Below are 15,548 nucleotides of genomic sequence, written 5' to 3'. Positions count from 1 at the left end.
GACACGTATTATTCTCTGGTTGGGCAGGGCGGTTTTCTTATCTCTTAATTTAAAAAGATATTTCCTGTATTAGAGAATACACGTCTGTGTCAGTATACACGCAGTGTCAATTCCTGAAATAGTTCTAGAATGAATGTAGGGCAAGTTTTGTGTGTCTCTTTCTTAAAGACCCTTAGTAAGAGATGAAGACATTCACTAAAGCAAAGTGCAGTGAGGCATTTTTCAAGGAAGGGGTCAACTAAATGTTGAAAACTGTAGCTTTTTTGCAGGTTCTTACCTTACTCAAGGATAGAACTCAGACTATTTAGATAAACTAATAAATTATAAGTTTCTTAGTCTCTATCGCCTCTATCCAAGACCCACACGGGGCGGGCACCGGACCTCTCAGTGCATTCGTGGGCTCAGCTCTAGTGAGAGTCTCTGCATACTTGCCCATCCCACTTTCTTGGAAGTAGCTGTCCTCTGAAAAGCTGAACTTCTTAGGAAGTTAGCCTTCATAAGGTTTGTTTCCTTTTTTGCAGGAGAATCTTAATTGTGTCAGTTGAATTGTATTTTCTTACAAATTTCTTTATTTTATTTATTTTTGGCTGCATTCAGTCTTCATTGCTGCGCGTGGGCTTTCTCTAGTTGTGGAGAGCCGGTGCTACTCTTCGTTGCTGTGCGTGGGCTTCTTATAGTGGTGGCTTCTGTTGCGGAGCACAGGCTCTAGAGCGCAGGCTCAGTAGTTGTGGCACACGGGTTTAGTTGCTCTGTGGCCTGTGGGATTCCCAGACCAGGGCTCAAACCCGTGTCCCCTGCATTGGCAAGCAGATTCTTAACCACTGCGCCACCAGGAAGTCCCTGAATTGTATTTTTAAGAGTGTGCTTTCATAGCCAGACTTCATAAAAGGATGTATTAACAACTGGATAGGTAAACAATGAATGTTTCTGGAAAGTTTGTGGTACTTTCTAAGCATTGTCTGAGGAGAGGACAGGAGCCCTGCTGTAGCCGATTACACTGCTGACTTTCCGGAGACCCGCTGCAAGGGTGGGGTCTCCCTGGCGCCCTGCCGTTTCGGTGGCGCTGCCTCCCTGCCCTGCGTAGGGCAGCCCTTGGCCTGAGCAGCAGTCTCTGCGTGGGGTAACAGGGAGGCCTACATCGGGCTGGATCTGGATCGTCACGTGGGGGGTTATTTTCCAGCCCTCTGGGAAACACTGTTTATCAAAACATTAAACTGGCCCTATGTCCTGAACAACCTGACGGAAGTTCTTCTGTGCTTGACTGATAGTCAGATTAGACAAATATGCTCTTGTCCTTAGATCTGCTTTAGCTTTTTAACAAGGTGGAGCATTCTGTGATCAAGAAATGAATGTATTTGGGGTTGGGGACTGTCAGAAGCATCCTAAACTTGAACTTTGTGTTTTATAAAGAATCAAGGGGAACAATATATGTAATATTTTAATTCCGTAAGACGTTTTCATTCTCTTGAGGCTCCCCTGACCGTGAATTAAGTGAGATAATGTGTGTGAAAATGGTTCATCACAGGAATGTTAGGATGGTTACTGTAACCAACCAAGGGTGTGGAGTCGAATTCCAGCGTTGTGGCTGACTGGCTCTCTGAATGTGGATACAGTTGTTTGAACCCATTTCTTTGCGCTGTTGAAGCGGCAGTGACATTCAGGGGTTGAGGCTGCGTGGATTCAGTGGCAGTTCTGTCACTTACGTACAGATCTGGCCTAGGGCACTTTGCATCTGGGCCTCAGTCACATCATCGGTTCAGTGGGGACAGTAGTAGTTGCAGCTTCATGGGTTTGCTGGGGGGATGAAGTGAGTTAATGCATATGAAGTGCTGAAGCAGCGCTCAACACCTGGTGCTCAAAAACGTGAACTGTCACTGTTAGTTGTCATTAATCATCTTTATTTCTTTCCTCTTTGTGCAAGCAGTCCATGTTCATTGTTGAAAAATTAAAATATAGAAAGGAAAAAGAACATACAATTACAAACATGTCAGTTACTGTTGACATGTCTGTGTGTGTGTATATATCTGTGTCTATCTATCTATCTATCTAAAACTCCTTTCTGCTCTTTTCAGAAACACTTATGCATTTAAGATAGGGAATCATATTGTATACACTTCCTGCTTTTTTCTATAATTGATCTTCTCTTCAATTACTGGTGTAAGACGGCAGTTCTTATTAGGGATGGTACCAAATAATATGAGATCACTCACTGTAACTCAGCCCTGGGAAGCAAGCTTTTCCTGTTAGTATGTGTTTCTAGGGTTGGTGAATCTAAAACGCTTACCTCACACTACAGTTCAGTTTAACATATGAACAACTGTAAGTGTTCAGCTTGACTTGTTCATGGAAATAGACTATTTAAAAATGATTGCATGTCTCTAATTTAATACATTCCAATTACAAGTGCATTACAGTGTCTCTTAGACAGTTAACATATTTCCTCTCTTCCCCCAGCTTTATTTGGATCAGAATCTACTCAACTGCCTTTTCACCTAAACGATCTAATTGGAAAGTTAATTCAGTAGAGAAGACAGCCGTGTCTATGAACTCACTGTCAGCTGGGGATAAAGAAGCTGGATATTGGAAGAAAGAATATATTACAAAACAAATAGCGTCTGTAAAAGCAGCTCTAGCTCGGGTTCTCAAACCTCTCCACCCTTGCACAGGCCTCCCAGTTAAGACCAAAGAGGCCCTCAGGTAGGCAGGCGTGCCTTCTTGGGGGTGGGCGTGTGGTGGTCGCGAGAGGGCCGTTAAACACTGAGATGCACCATCACCTTAAAGAAGAAGGGTGGTGTAAGTTCCAAGTATTGTGTATATGGGACCGATGTGTGGTTTGTATTGTGAGGGACTGTTGGATATTTTGTGCTTTTGTGTATCTATAAAATACATAGTATTTTCCTATTCGTATATTTGGATCAGAGGTTTTATGAAAAGCAGAAGCAGCCTGGTCGTCAGCTGTAGTAAAGCAGGAGATTCATTCAAGGCATCCCTCCATGGGCAGAGCCCTTCGTGTTCTTTATCTGTGTATCACCAGTTCCTGGAACAGAGCAGCTGTTCCGTGAGTGTTTGTTAGGTGAGGAGATAAGTCCTAAGAGAGAACTGTTGTGACTTGAAAATTTATGTCGAGCGTGTTCTAGGAACTTTGGCTTTGGCCTTTAGGGTACCAGGTGCTTTAGAGTTGACATGTGATAGACTGCAGTTCTTTTGTTTTTTGTGTTTTTTTTGCTGCTAGGCAGACATTTTTGTTTGCTTTTCTTTCTTCAGAATATCTGGTTTAGGTTGGGTAATTATATTGAAAGAAAATAGTGGAAAAGAACACATCCTGGAGCACGTTGATCTTTCCTTCAATGATTCATCAGTCACGGCCATGTGGTATGGCAAAGACTGGCCACGTCTTGTCACACTGTCGACCTTAGATTTGTGTGGGGTGACACCAGTGTTTCTGAACCGGTCTCAAACCCCCATGAAAAACGGGTAAGTACTAATCAGCAGAACCTCTGGGTGAGGACTTCGTATATGTAAGTGCCAGTTGGCCTTCCTTTTGTCATTAAAAAATACCAGTGGTGTATATACCTTGATTGCATCTTAAAGCCTTCCCTTCATTCTGGATAACTGTCATATAGGAAAAGCAGGGGTTTCTCACACTGATGACAGCCTGAGCTTAGGCTCCTCATACCTTGGTTATCTATAACTTAGGGAATGATATTCTCATAATAATTTCCCGGATGACAGATGGCCGGCCTTTGGAAGTTTTTAGTTTTAACCATGTTAATACAAAGATATATAAAGCTATTATATTTTCCTTCTTTAGTAAGGGATACAGTAATCATAGTTTAAACACTAGATCATAAAGTCATTAATTTTTTTTTATGTACTTCTGTGTTGAACTTGGCTAGATTTGCAGTCTTGTGCAGGTGACTTTTCTGTGCCTCTCTTTTCTCGTCTGTAAAATGGGGTGATGACAGTCGTGATGTAGGGTTCAGCATGCGTGGCTGCTGTGAAGAAGAGCGAAACCTTTCATCATCAAATGCATAAATCAGATGCGTGTGTGGCGTATTGCTGATGCTTACTGAGTACTTCTTATTATTCTGTCATGAGATGGCTTGCCCTGCGTTCATACTCATCATCAGGCTTTTGCTTTTCCCGAGAACTCTCCCACGCTCACTTTTCTCACCACTAGTCGTTTTCTTCCAAAAGCTGGACTGTGGCACACATAGCACCCTGACCTCCTGACATAAAATGTATGGAAACGCGAAGGTAGCTGCCTTCTCCTTCTCCAGTGTTGGTTTCCTGCCCCCGGCTGCCTCCTTTCCTCTTTCAGGCCCCTGTGACCTGGCAGGGCATCTGCGGGCGTTGTTCTTACCGCCTTGTGAGCTGCAGCCCCACCGCGGGCTTCTCTCCCAGCCCTTGCCATGGAAGGTGTTGAGATCTCGCTTTAGGGTCTGCATCTCCACAGAAGAACCACCTTCTTTCCTGGTTCCCCTGCGTACAGACACATTTGAATGGTACCTTTATTTGCATAAATCTCTGAAATTCTATATGGTATCATGACGGACCCCAGAATTTTTCTAATGCGGTCTTTAGGTTTTATGCACCATGAAATTATATTTGGAGAATGAGTCTGCAACCTCTGTGCTAGTTTGAACACTATGTTATTTGATATCATGAGATATGGTTTACAGGGCTTAGGACAGAATTGTTGACATCAATTAAATGATCATGAAAGTTCATAAATGGATAGTGTTGAATTGTAAAGCTCAGTTAAAGATACTGTGTTCCTGAAATTGTCATCCAGGTCAGGAATACTAGATACTGCACAGTGACAGAAATGCCAAAATTCATTGGGAAAATTCATTTTATTTAATTTATATACATTAAAACTCAACGGACTTCAGACCGCACTTGATAAACAGTGGTGAACAGACCCTGAAAGTGTTTTTCAGGAATCTCTTTTGATTGGCACTTTTATCGCAAGTTTGTGAGCAGGTGCTTTCATCGTGCGGAAACAAGTCCTCGTGCGCGTCTGTGTGACAGCAGAGGAGAGACTCACTGATTCTGATTCGGGTCTTTCTTGTTTCCTCCATGAGACTTTTTTTTTTAAAACAGTGAAAGCCTTATCTATGTAATTTGCAGTTTGTGTGTCCCTGTCATATGTGCCTTCCCGGTCAGACACTTTACGCTGTCACTGTGGCCAGCGTTTTCCATTCTGCAGGTGACGCCCTGCGTCCCGAACTTCTGAGAAATGTGGGGTAGATGTCAGCCTTAGTTTCTGCACCAGGACGAACCTGTGAGGCCAAGGCAAAGGGAGACCAGCATGTTCTCTGTGGAGTCCGTCCAGCTGGTCTGGAGCCTTGCGTCTGAGGGTGCGGGCTTCGGGCACATTGAGGGGTGTTCTCCCAGCCCCGGCGCCTCGTGGCCACACTCATGATGTCACAGCAGTGGCTGCGGTGCGCTCTGGGGAGGTTCTCTCATTTCATTTCCCTCCCTCGAAGGAGGGGCCGTCTCCCTGGACACAGGTGAAGGTCACGCTGAGGCAGTCTGTAGGGCTGAAGCTAAGGTTTCAGCTCCGGTTCCCAACCTGGCGTTCAGCTTCCCCCGAGTCTGCTCTCCCGTGCTGAGCATATTTTTAGGTTCTCCCTCACGCGCACGCTCACCGAACGCCTCTCCCTGACCAGTGTAGTTCTCAGCGCGAGAAGCTCTCTGAGTGAGGGGCCAGGATGGTCTGGCAGCCAGGCATCTGGTTTCCACGCTTACAGCCCCCTCTGCTTTGAGACAGTGCACGGCGGAATGCCTTGGCTTTGAACTTCTGCTTAACGAACAGTTGAATACCTGTCACCTGCTGGTGTGTGTCGTAGGTGCTGGAGGCGCACCCTTGGCGCCAGCTCCTTGGAGACTTTCCTCTGGTGCTGAGCTGTGTTAATTGACCACTGAGACTGCCTCTCCCTCAGGGTTTCCTGAATTGCCTCTGGGAATGACAGACATCTCCGCCTACCGTGATAGAGCAGATAGAATGCTTCATTCTGTTGATTTTACGTGTCATGAACAGTAGAGCTGAGTTGTGTTTTCTTACACATTTGAGTTACTTACTCTTAGACACAAATTCTAATCCAGTTCATGCTGTATCTCCTTCATGAAAACACTCATGATTTTGGTTTAAATTTATTTTCCGACGTTACAGTTTTCACTGTCTCTGAGCTATTCTTGATAATAACTTTAGAAGGTTAACCTGCTTTCAGGCAGCCTACTAGACCCCCTACTTTTTTGTCATTTGAGGGATTTCATCTTTGCTTATGCATCCCATACATTGAGAATCTATTGCGATCGTAGCGTTGTGCTGGGTTTTGAGGGGAAGAGGACAGGAGACAGTTCTTCCTCTCCCTCACCTGTGTGATTCTTCAGCTCACTGCTGACGGGGCCGTAGAGTTGACAGTAAGAGCGGGGGTGGGGAGAATAAGATAGACGGTAAGAAATTTGGACTTATCCATTTTGCCTTTTATTTATACAAGTTGTTTCTCCTTATTAGCAATGTGTGCATGATTGGCATGTTCTTAATAGTCTTTTTAGGTGTGCCAAAGAGAATCGACAACACGGGGGAAGCCAGAGCTCATTTTTCTCTCTCCTTTCTTTGGCATGATGTTCAAAGACCTCGGTGGCATTCTTTAATTGCAAAGTACAACCTGAGTCACTTAACCGAGTCCACCATGCTTGGCTGTGATAGGCTGATCTGGATCTTCTGCCTGCACCCGGGCCTCGTGGTGGGGCTCTGGAAGGCAAGCCCAGCCTGTACCTGCCACGTTTGCTCCGTCGTGCATGGGGTCAAGGGTTAAGTCCTTTAGATGTTCAGCGACTGCACCCTCCTACGGACCTCATGTTCCCCGCTGCCTGGCCCTTGCACCTTTGCGGCGGGTCTGCCTTTCTACCCTCACCTGTGACACACGAGCCCTTCCCGCCTGGGCGCTTTGGTTCACGTTACCCCTTTAACATCCTGGGACTTTCCCCTTCCTCCTCCAGCTGGTCCACATTCCATCCTTCTGCTCCTTTCACGCCCTTGCTCTGGCAGAGCGTCTCCTGTGCATTTCACCTGGGGCCCTCAGATGCATCTCGCCTGGAGCTATGTAAGGATGGCAGCTCCCAAGTTGACTCCGGGGATAGCACTCACACCCGTACACGACGGCCAGGCAGAACCCAGGTCCCCACGCCAGCCTCCGGACCCTTTCTTCCCTCGTCCTGCTCTTGCCGTCGGGTCGTCTTTCTCCCTCAGTCCCTCTGTACAAGGTGACTGGGGGCCATGCAGCACTTGGCTCGCTCTGCGCTCTTGAGTTGGTCCATCCGGGTTGGCCGAGCGGAAGCCAGGACTCTGGTTGACCCGATCGTCCCATCGGCCACTGGAGAAGGGCAGCTTCAGGCTGCCGTCTGGGTCACCTTCCCCTGGCAGGGCAGCTGTGCCCGGGGAGAAACGGGTGTCGGCTCCTGTGCCATCCTGTCCTGTCTCCTGCTGTCCGACCTGCTGACGAGTGGACTTGGAGTCTAATCCCTCCCACTGGGTTTGCCAAGTCAAACAGGTCCTGCCACAGCTGCTGAGTGTGTGTGGGATTAACCTTGTGAAGTTCTTACCAGCCTTCTCTTTATCTTTGAAAAGACTTTGAAACAACCTGGGACTAACAAAATATATTTCCACAGGCATCATATGTCAGACAGCACTTTGATGTTTCATAAATACTAGGGTGTTCATCCTTTCGGTACCACATGCTCTGTGTATTTGGGTGCATTGTGGTCCTGCTATCAATGTGACAGATAAGTCTTATTAGACAGTGATAATGCATTGGCGCTGCAGGAATCTTAGATTGTAAGAAACCACATCTATCTGTAAGATGAATGTGCTGCGATCTTCACAATGACCTTATGAAAAATTAAAATATTTCAGTTGAAAAATGTATTCTTTTTCAGAGGGAGGAAGAACTGGCTTTTGTGATGGCAAATCTTCATTTCCATCACCTTGTGGAGAGGAGCACGTTAGGCTCGGCTGCTGTGTATGTATTCGTATGCGGTGTATTAAATTTTGTACAGTCAGCATAAAGGATCCGGAGTTGATACCATCTTAATATCCTGAGAATAGCTACAAAGACATTCTGTCTTTAATCACTAGACAGAAGCCAACAGACAAAATTATGTAGCTGTTGCTAGAAACATTGGATTATCCGTCAGTAGCTGTTTGCCTTATTTGCTTGGGTTCAGGGTGACGCACCTTGTGGAGTATGATTTACAGGGCAGGGAAGCTTCATTACTGCCAGGTGCTAGTGCACTGAGGTGCTGCAGGTTCTCTGCAGTAGTTTGCATTTTCAAGTCTTGAAAGGCAGGCAGACCTGTGGCCCACTTGGCCTGACCTGCAGATGTGTTTTTGCTTGGTTGGGACAGTGTGTCTGTTAATGGACTTCGGGCCATCAGGTGGGGGACATGCTTTCCGGCTCACTGCTCCTCTCACCCTTCCCCTGGGCCTGAGACTCCCATATGCCTTTTTTTTTTTTTTTTAACGTGAAATGCTCCCCAGTGCTTCTGAGTTTGTTACGTTATATAGTAACGCGTTTCTTACTGAATGAAAGCTCGTTCACTGTGGCTTTGGGTCTTCTTCCGGGGGAGTCCCTGAGCTGTAGGTCTGTTGTTGGGTGCATTTTCCTGCTGCACATTCAGCCCCCTGGATGCCGAGACCACTGCGGAGCAGAGCGGAGCTGCTGCCCCGGGTGGATTTCAGAACCATGTTCTGTCACGGTGGTCTGCGGATGCGCAGGGAACACACGCTTCTGCCCGTTTCTATGGAAGTTGGTAGAAGGAACGGGGGGCCATTCTTCTGCGTCTGTGGCACTGAACGTGATTGGGAATCTGTAGAGGGTTGATGAGAGCTAGTGCTTTGAAGGGGTGTTAGTTTTTTAAAGAGTATTTCCAATTCAAGCATTTTACCTCTGGTGTTGACAGGTACATTTTGTTTTGCTTTTTAGCCCCTACGCGCTGCCTCCTCATAGCCCCCTTTCGGATGACAGCCCGGAGTGTGGACTGAGTGGCTACCAACTCCATGTTGATATGCACAGCGGGGGAGTTTTCTGCCTGTGTGGCACATTTGGCAACCTCTCCACCAGCAAAGGTAACACTCACTGAGTCTTTTGTTTCAGAGTGGAATTCCAAGGCTGGAGAGGCGAGGGGACCATGTTTTATATCTGAGTTAAGAATTGCCCCCTGGCTGGCCCCTTAACCGTGTCCTGGCCCTCCGTCCTCCCAGACCCTGATCACTAGGACTTGTGCAGTTCCTCAGCTGCTGGCTCTGTCTCCATCATCACCGTCACCCCTGCTCTGCCTTCTGGAATATTCTCTGCTCAGCCTTTCTCCTGGCACTTATTGCTTTGCCCTACCGCATCCCCCCTCTCCCACCCCAATTTCTGCTCTTCTTTCTCCGAGGAGTTTGGTCGATTTGCCAGCAGGGCCAGTGTCGAGCCCGTCCAGGATGAGAGTAAAGGCAGTGAGCCCTCTGCCCTGCACCGTGTTTATCATGCTCACGGAAGCCGAGACACGGACTGGGGCGGACAGAGGAGAGAAGGGACACCAGTCAAGAGGAGGAAAAGCGGGAATGCAGTGTGCCCTGCTCTGGTTTCTCTGACTGGTTCCTCTTGCTCTCTTTCCTCTGTATCCCATGACCTTGAAGTTTGGTGTAGAGACTTGCATAGACTGAAGTTTAACATTTGTCGTAAGAGTATTTTACAGGGGAAACTATGCACTTCGTTTCTGAATATCCTGTTCCCAAAATTCTTCTGGCTAATGGATTTGACATCCATTAATACTCCTTGCCCAAATCAGTTTTTTTGAGTTTAGAAAATGGTGGTTTTAAAATTATGTCATTGTGTCCACATTTATTAGCTGAGCTTTTGTAAAGAGCTTTCCTTCATCAACTGGGTGGATTCCTGTAATGGCAGGGCAAACGCTTGCATCTTTTCTCTTTTAACCACCAATTTTCAGATTAGGAAAGTGATGTAATTGTCGCCTCCTGTGGTGGGAAACGGTTTTGAGTGCACTCTCTCCTCTCTGTCTTTCTTGTTTAGTGTCACTTTGGACTCTTCGGTTTTTATTTACTCAGTAATTTATAATCAATTACAGACATTATTCTTTGTGAACCTAAGTTTGTTCTTTGTGAAGTCCCCAGTTTGGTCAGTGGGATCCACATCAGGCTGGCTTCTGTGCCATTTTCATAGCCTCCTTTCTTCTCTGAGCCGTCTTTGTATTTGTCTCGGGAAGATTCTAGATTTTTCTGGGCTTGTTGGCACCTCTGATAGAGCTGTGACAAATGTGTATATTAACCTAGGGTGGACTGACATCTTCGTCGTTGATTTATCCTACCCATAAATGTGGAGTGTCTTTCAGTTTGTTCAGAAATACTTTTATGTCTTGTAGGAGTGTATCAGAATTTTCTTCATACTAATTTTGCACATTTCTTAAGATTGTTAGTAAGTATTTCATCTTTGTTATTTCTGATATTATATCTCCTAATTGTTTTGTGATGTCTTTGTGTGGTTTTGGTCTCAGGCCACTGCTGATCTGATAGAATGAGTTGGGAAGTATTCCTAACACTCGAATTTTTCGGAGGATTTTGGGTACAACTCGCAGTATTTCTTAAGTGGTTGGTGGAATTCACCTGTGAAGCCATCAGGGCCTGGAGCTTGCTTCGTGGGAAGGTTTTAAACTACAGTTTCAATTTCTTTTACAGATGTATGGCTATTTAGGTTATGTATTTCTTCTTGTGTGAGCTTTGGTATGTTGCGTCTTTCAAGCAATTTGCCTAAATATTAAATAGGTTAAGGTTGATCAGTGGGTTCAGGGATTTTTCAGCCTGCTTCTTCTATTGTAAATTTCTCCATGAATGTCTACCAGATGATGGGTACTTATATCCATCATTTTATTAGAGATTGTAAAATGATGATCCCCTAATTCTGTCATTCCTTCTACATCTGTTATTAGCATTCTTTTATAAAGAAGGGTTTTCTATTATCAACTATTTAATTACCACGAAATATAATTAATATAGGAAAGGCATGGTACATGCTTAATTCTTCATTAATTTACAACATAGTGATTAATGCTCTAATAGTCTTTGAAGATAACTTGCAAGTTTTTTGGGGGGGGAGGTATTATGAATTCATGGTTTAAAAAAATAGAGGTTATGTTTTTTAGTCCACTTGAAGTCATTATTATTTTTATTGTTACTGTGATGTTCAATTTGTGCTGTCATCTCATCTCATCTCCTGTTCTTTTGATATGAGTGTGGTCATCTTTGGTAACTTGCTTGTGTTCTAACAGGACAGGATACCTCAGGCTCATTTTGTCTGTTTCCTACCCAGACCTGGAGTTGGCCATTTTCCCTAGGAGCTCTGGTTCCTTTTCGTTCCCACTACACTATGGTATTTAGAGACCATAGTCTGCCTCCTGGGGATGCACGTTACTCTTGGGTTTTCATTTCTTTTAGGGTTTTCAGTAGGCAGAGCTATGAGGTTTGTAGATTTTATAATACGTAGAAATAAATCATACATTCATTTAAATTAAAGATCTTGGGGTTTTTAATTAACCTTTTTTATTATACACTTATATTTCTTTTCTTCTGCTCACAGTCTTTGTGCCGAACAACATCAAAATATATAATAATTTCAAAAACAGTACTGAAATTATTAGTAATAATCTACTGAATGTTATTTTAATTAAGATTTTCCTTGTGGTTCTTTATGTGTTTAAGATATGTCATGTTAGAAAAAGTTAAGTCACCTAAAATAATTCTGCTGTCTGTGGGTATGCTATCTCTTTGATATACAATTAGAGTGATTTGTTTCAGTTGATTTTTTATTTTTTCAGGATTCCTTTGCTCCTACTTTTACATTTAAAAATTACATACAACATTTATATGGTCCAAAGTTGAAGTTACAAAGCAATGTAGTTCAGAGACATTTACTTCTACTCTTGTCCCTTCACTTCTCTTCCTTTCCTCCCTTCAAAGTTAACCCTTTATATTAGCTAAGGTTTGTTCTTTAAATGTTTCTTTTTGAATACATAATGCTATATATCAATATATTCATATTTCTTCCATTTTTTTTAATGCGGCATACTATACTCCCTTTTAAGTTCCTTCCTTTTTCCCAATTAATAATTTATTCTGGAGATTAGTCTTCATTTATTTATTTTTTTAATGGGCATGTTGGTTTGTTTGTTTATTATTTATTTATTTTTGGCTGTGTTGGGTCTTCGTTGCTGTGTGCGGGCTTTTCTAGTTGTGGCGAACAGGGGTTACTCTTCGTTGAGGCGCGCGGGCTTCTCATTGCAGTGGCTTCTCTTGTGGAGCACGGGCTCTAGGCACATGGGTTTCAGTAGTTGTGGCGTGCAGGGTTCAGTAGTTGTGGCTCGTGGGCTCTAGAGCGCAGGCTCAGTAGTTGTGGCACACGAGCTTAGCTGCTCCGCGGCATGTGGGATCTTCCCAGACCAGGGCTCGAACCCGTGTCCCCTGCATTGGCAGGCGGATTCTTAACCACTGCGCCACCAGGGAAGCCCTGGAGATTAGTCTTTAGAATGAGATACAGATCTTTTTCATTCTCTCTTTTTAAAACATCCATAGATAGGTAGTTTGTTAATGTTTTTTTCCGTGGTTTCCAGTCTTTGCTGTTACAGGTGGTGGAACAGCGAATATACAAAGAATAGCGTTGTTCACACATTGCTTCATGTTTCGGCAGCTTGTCTTTGGGAGGCTTGCTTAGAAGTAGGGTTGTTAGCTCACAGGGTAGATGCAGATGTAATTTTGAAGAACACTGGCAAATTCCCCTCTTACGAGGGTATTACCAACTTAATGGGAAATTAAGTTAATAAAATACGTTATCGCTAAGTATGTTTGTTCCAGGTTTTTGTTATGTGTTCTTACAAGTTAAGGAAGTTTCTTTCTATTCCTGGATTTGTTGGATTTTTTGAAAAAAATCAGGAATAATTGTTAAATGTTATCAAATACATTTGGGCAACTGTTGATGATATGATTTTTTTTCTCCTTTACACCATTATAGTGAATTTCATTAATGTATCTTCTATTGGTTAACATCCTAGAATCCCTAAGGTAAGCTTCTCTTGTCACATGTATGCTTATTTTTAAGGTACTGGTTTCAGTTATTTGGTTTTTAGCATTTTCCATTTAAACTCAGGGTACAGTTTTCCTTTATTTTTTATGTTTTAAATCTGTTTCTGATTCTGTTATAATCAGATTTTCTACTTTTAATTGAATCAGTTTTAGTATTTATATGATTTTCTAGAAATCATCTGTTTTCTTTAGGTTTATTTTGATCTTTTTCTAGCTTTTTTGAGTTGACTGCTTAGATTGTTTAATTTTCAGGTTTTCTTCAGTGGTCTTTTCTTTTTTTTTTTTTTTTTTTTTTTGCGGTACGCGGGCCTCTCACTGTTGTGGCCTCTCCCGTTGCGGAGCACAGGCTCCGGACGCGCAGGCTCAGCGGCCATGGCTCACGGGCCCAGCCGCTCCGCGGCACGTGGGATCTTCCTGGACCGGGGCACCTGCATTGACAGGGGGACTCTCAACCACTGCGCCACCAGGGAAGCCCTCTTCAGTGGTCTTTATGCCCAGAATCTTGGACTCTCAGAGTTAGGAAGGACTGGTGAGGTGATCTAGAGAATGACCCCTCCTGGGCTTGAATTTGCTCTGCCCGGAAACAGCCCACTCGCTTTTGTGAAGGTGTGAAAATGTGGCCTTTCACTGAGCCCAAATTATCTTCTCTGTATTTTAACCCATTTACCTTTATCCTGATATTTAAAATAGAGGATGAAATCTATCCCTTTTCCCGGTATACACTGTCGAGGGGACTGCTGACATGCCCCCTGTCTATACCCAGGGCACAAACTCGTGGGCCTGGGGCTGGTGTTGGCAGAGAACTTGTTCTCTCGCTCTCCAGGGCTCCAGCCCTGCATCCTCAGGGGCCCTTCACTTCCAGCATTTCCTACCTGACACGATCTCTGTTCTCCAGGGGTTGGGTTGAGGTCTGTCTTAGGCAGGTGCTAGGACTTCAGAGGAGAGGATTCCCCTTCTCCTCGTTCTCAGCAAATACAGCATCATGTTGACGGAGCTTTGTGTGTGTCCCTCATGCCTAAGCTGTGCCCGTGATGATGATGAGGACAGGACAATGGTGACAGAGAAAACGGATGGGCGCTCATCAGAGGTGCTTGCTGAACGTTTCATATTTGTATTAATCTCCACGGCAAGCCTGTGGGCTGGGCACTGTGATCTCTCCCGTGTTGTTAACAGGGCGGCTGGGGTGGACCGTAGGCCAGTTCTTGAATGACGAGCAGCTGCTGCATGGCGGAGCTCCATCTGCACCCGAGCCTGGCCGCTGTCTCCTCTCCACCGTACTTTGCAGTGATGTGCTTCTAGAGTGGATCTTCTTGTGTGTGTGACTCTGTCTTTTCAAGGTGTTGACATTGTACAGGTATCAGGTGGGGCCCTTCTCTGCTGGAGTGCTGACACACCCCTGAGAAGGTGAGATGGTTGTTAGGACACACAGGAGGCCAGGTAAAGTGAAGGAGGACAGGAAACTTCTGTGGGAATAATTCACCTTCATCTGTTGTTTTCACAGTGAGGAACACTTTCACCCTAAGACTTCACACAAGACTCAGGTGCTTCCTCTGCATGTAGTTCTGCGATGAGGGTCAGCAGGGGGCGCCATTGCCATCAGAGTTGTTACATTTCACCGGAGTACAGACTCCAACGCCTGCTACAGTTTTTGAGAAACTGTCTTGTGGTACCAGGGAGTATATTTAGTAAATTCCAGCGATGTCATTGCAGGAGGGGGTGACAGCACTGGACCCCATCAAGGATAAATGTTCTATCATCACATCCCTAGAGCTGGGGGCATCCTCGCCTGGCTCTGAGGAGGCAGCCTACGGGGAGTGGCAGGAAGGAGAGGGGACCAGGCCCATCTGTGTGTCTGGTGCGTGCATTGACAGTTGCTGGCGGGATGCAGGGGGTGTGCTGGCGGCGGATGCGCACGTCTCACGCGTGTCGCCTGCCCTCCATGACGGGTGCAGAGAAGCCTGCTGGGCCAGGTCGCAGGCCCTGGGGAGGGTGACTCCAGGGGCTCCCGGAGGGCTCTGAGGAGGGGCAGGCCAAGGGGGGCCGGGGCCGGCGTAAAGCGACCAGTGGTGGCGCTCAGACGGGTTAATGGGGAGTGGGCCAGACCCAGGTAGGAGGGAGTGGAAAGGTACAACTTTAAATATGACGTAATTGATGGACAGAGCCTGAGTTTGGTCATTTCGTAGGACCGCTTCCAGCATTCCATCTTTAAATAAAACGTCTGAGGCTGTACCAATTTAGTCCACAAATTCATTACAGTTCTATTAAAAAATCCCAAAGGGAATTTATTATGAAACTTGAAAAGTTGACTCTAAAATCCATTTACGAATACACATGAATATGGCATGGTTGATAAAATTCTTGTTTTAAAGTTTTAAGTGTGAGGTAGTGTCATGTTTTCTCTGTC

General features: G+C 45.0%; 1 protein-coding gene across 1 annotated transcript in view; it reads left to right on the top strand.

The window, feature by feature from the left end:
• FBXO15 (F-box protein 15) overlaps nt 1-15,548 on the top strand; it is a 39,947-nt gene that overhangs the window by 12,494 nt on the left and 11,905 nt on the right. The window contains 3 exon segments of the mRNA XM_060029575.1: nt 2,455-2,697; nt 3,265-3,474; nt 8,994-9,136. Of these exon segments, the coding sequence (XP_059885558.1) occupies nt 2,455-2,697; nt 3,265-3,474; nt 8,994-9,136 (596 nt within the window).

Source organism: Delphinus delphis, chromosome 13 (genome assembly GCF_949987515.2).
Source record: "Delphinus delphis chromosome 13, mDelDel1.2, whole genome shotgun sequence".
Lineage (NCBI taxonomy): Eukaryota > Metazoa > Chordata > Mammalia > Artiodactyla > Delphinidae > Delphinus > Delphinus delphis.
This window is presented reverse-complemented; position numbering and strand designations above follow the sequence as displayed.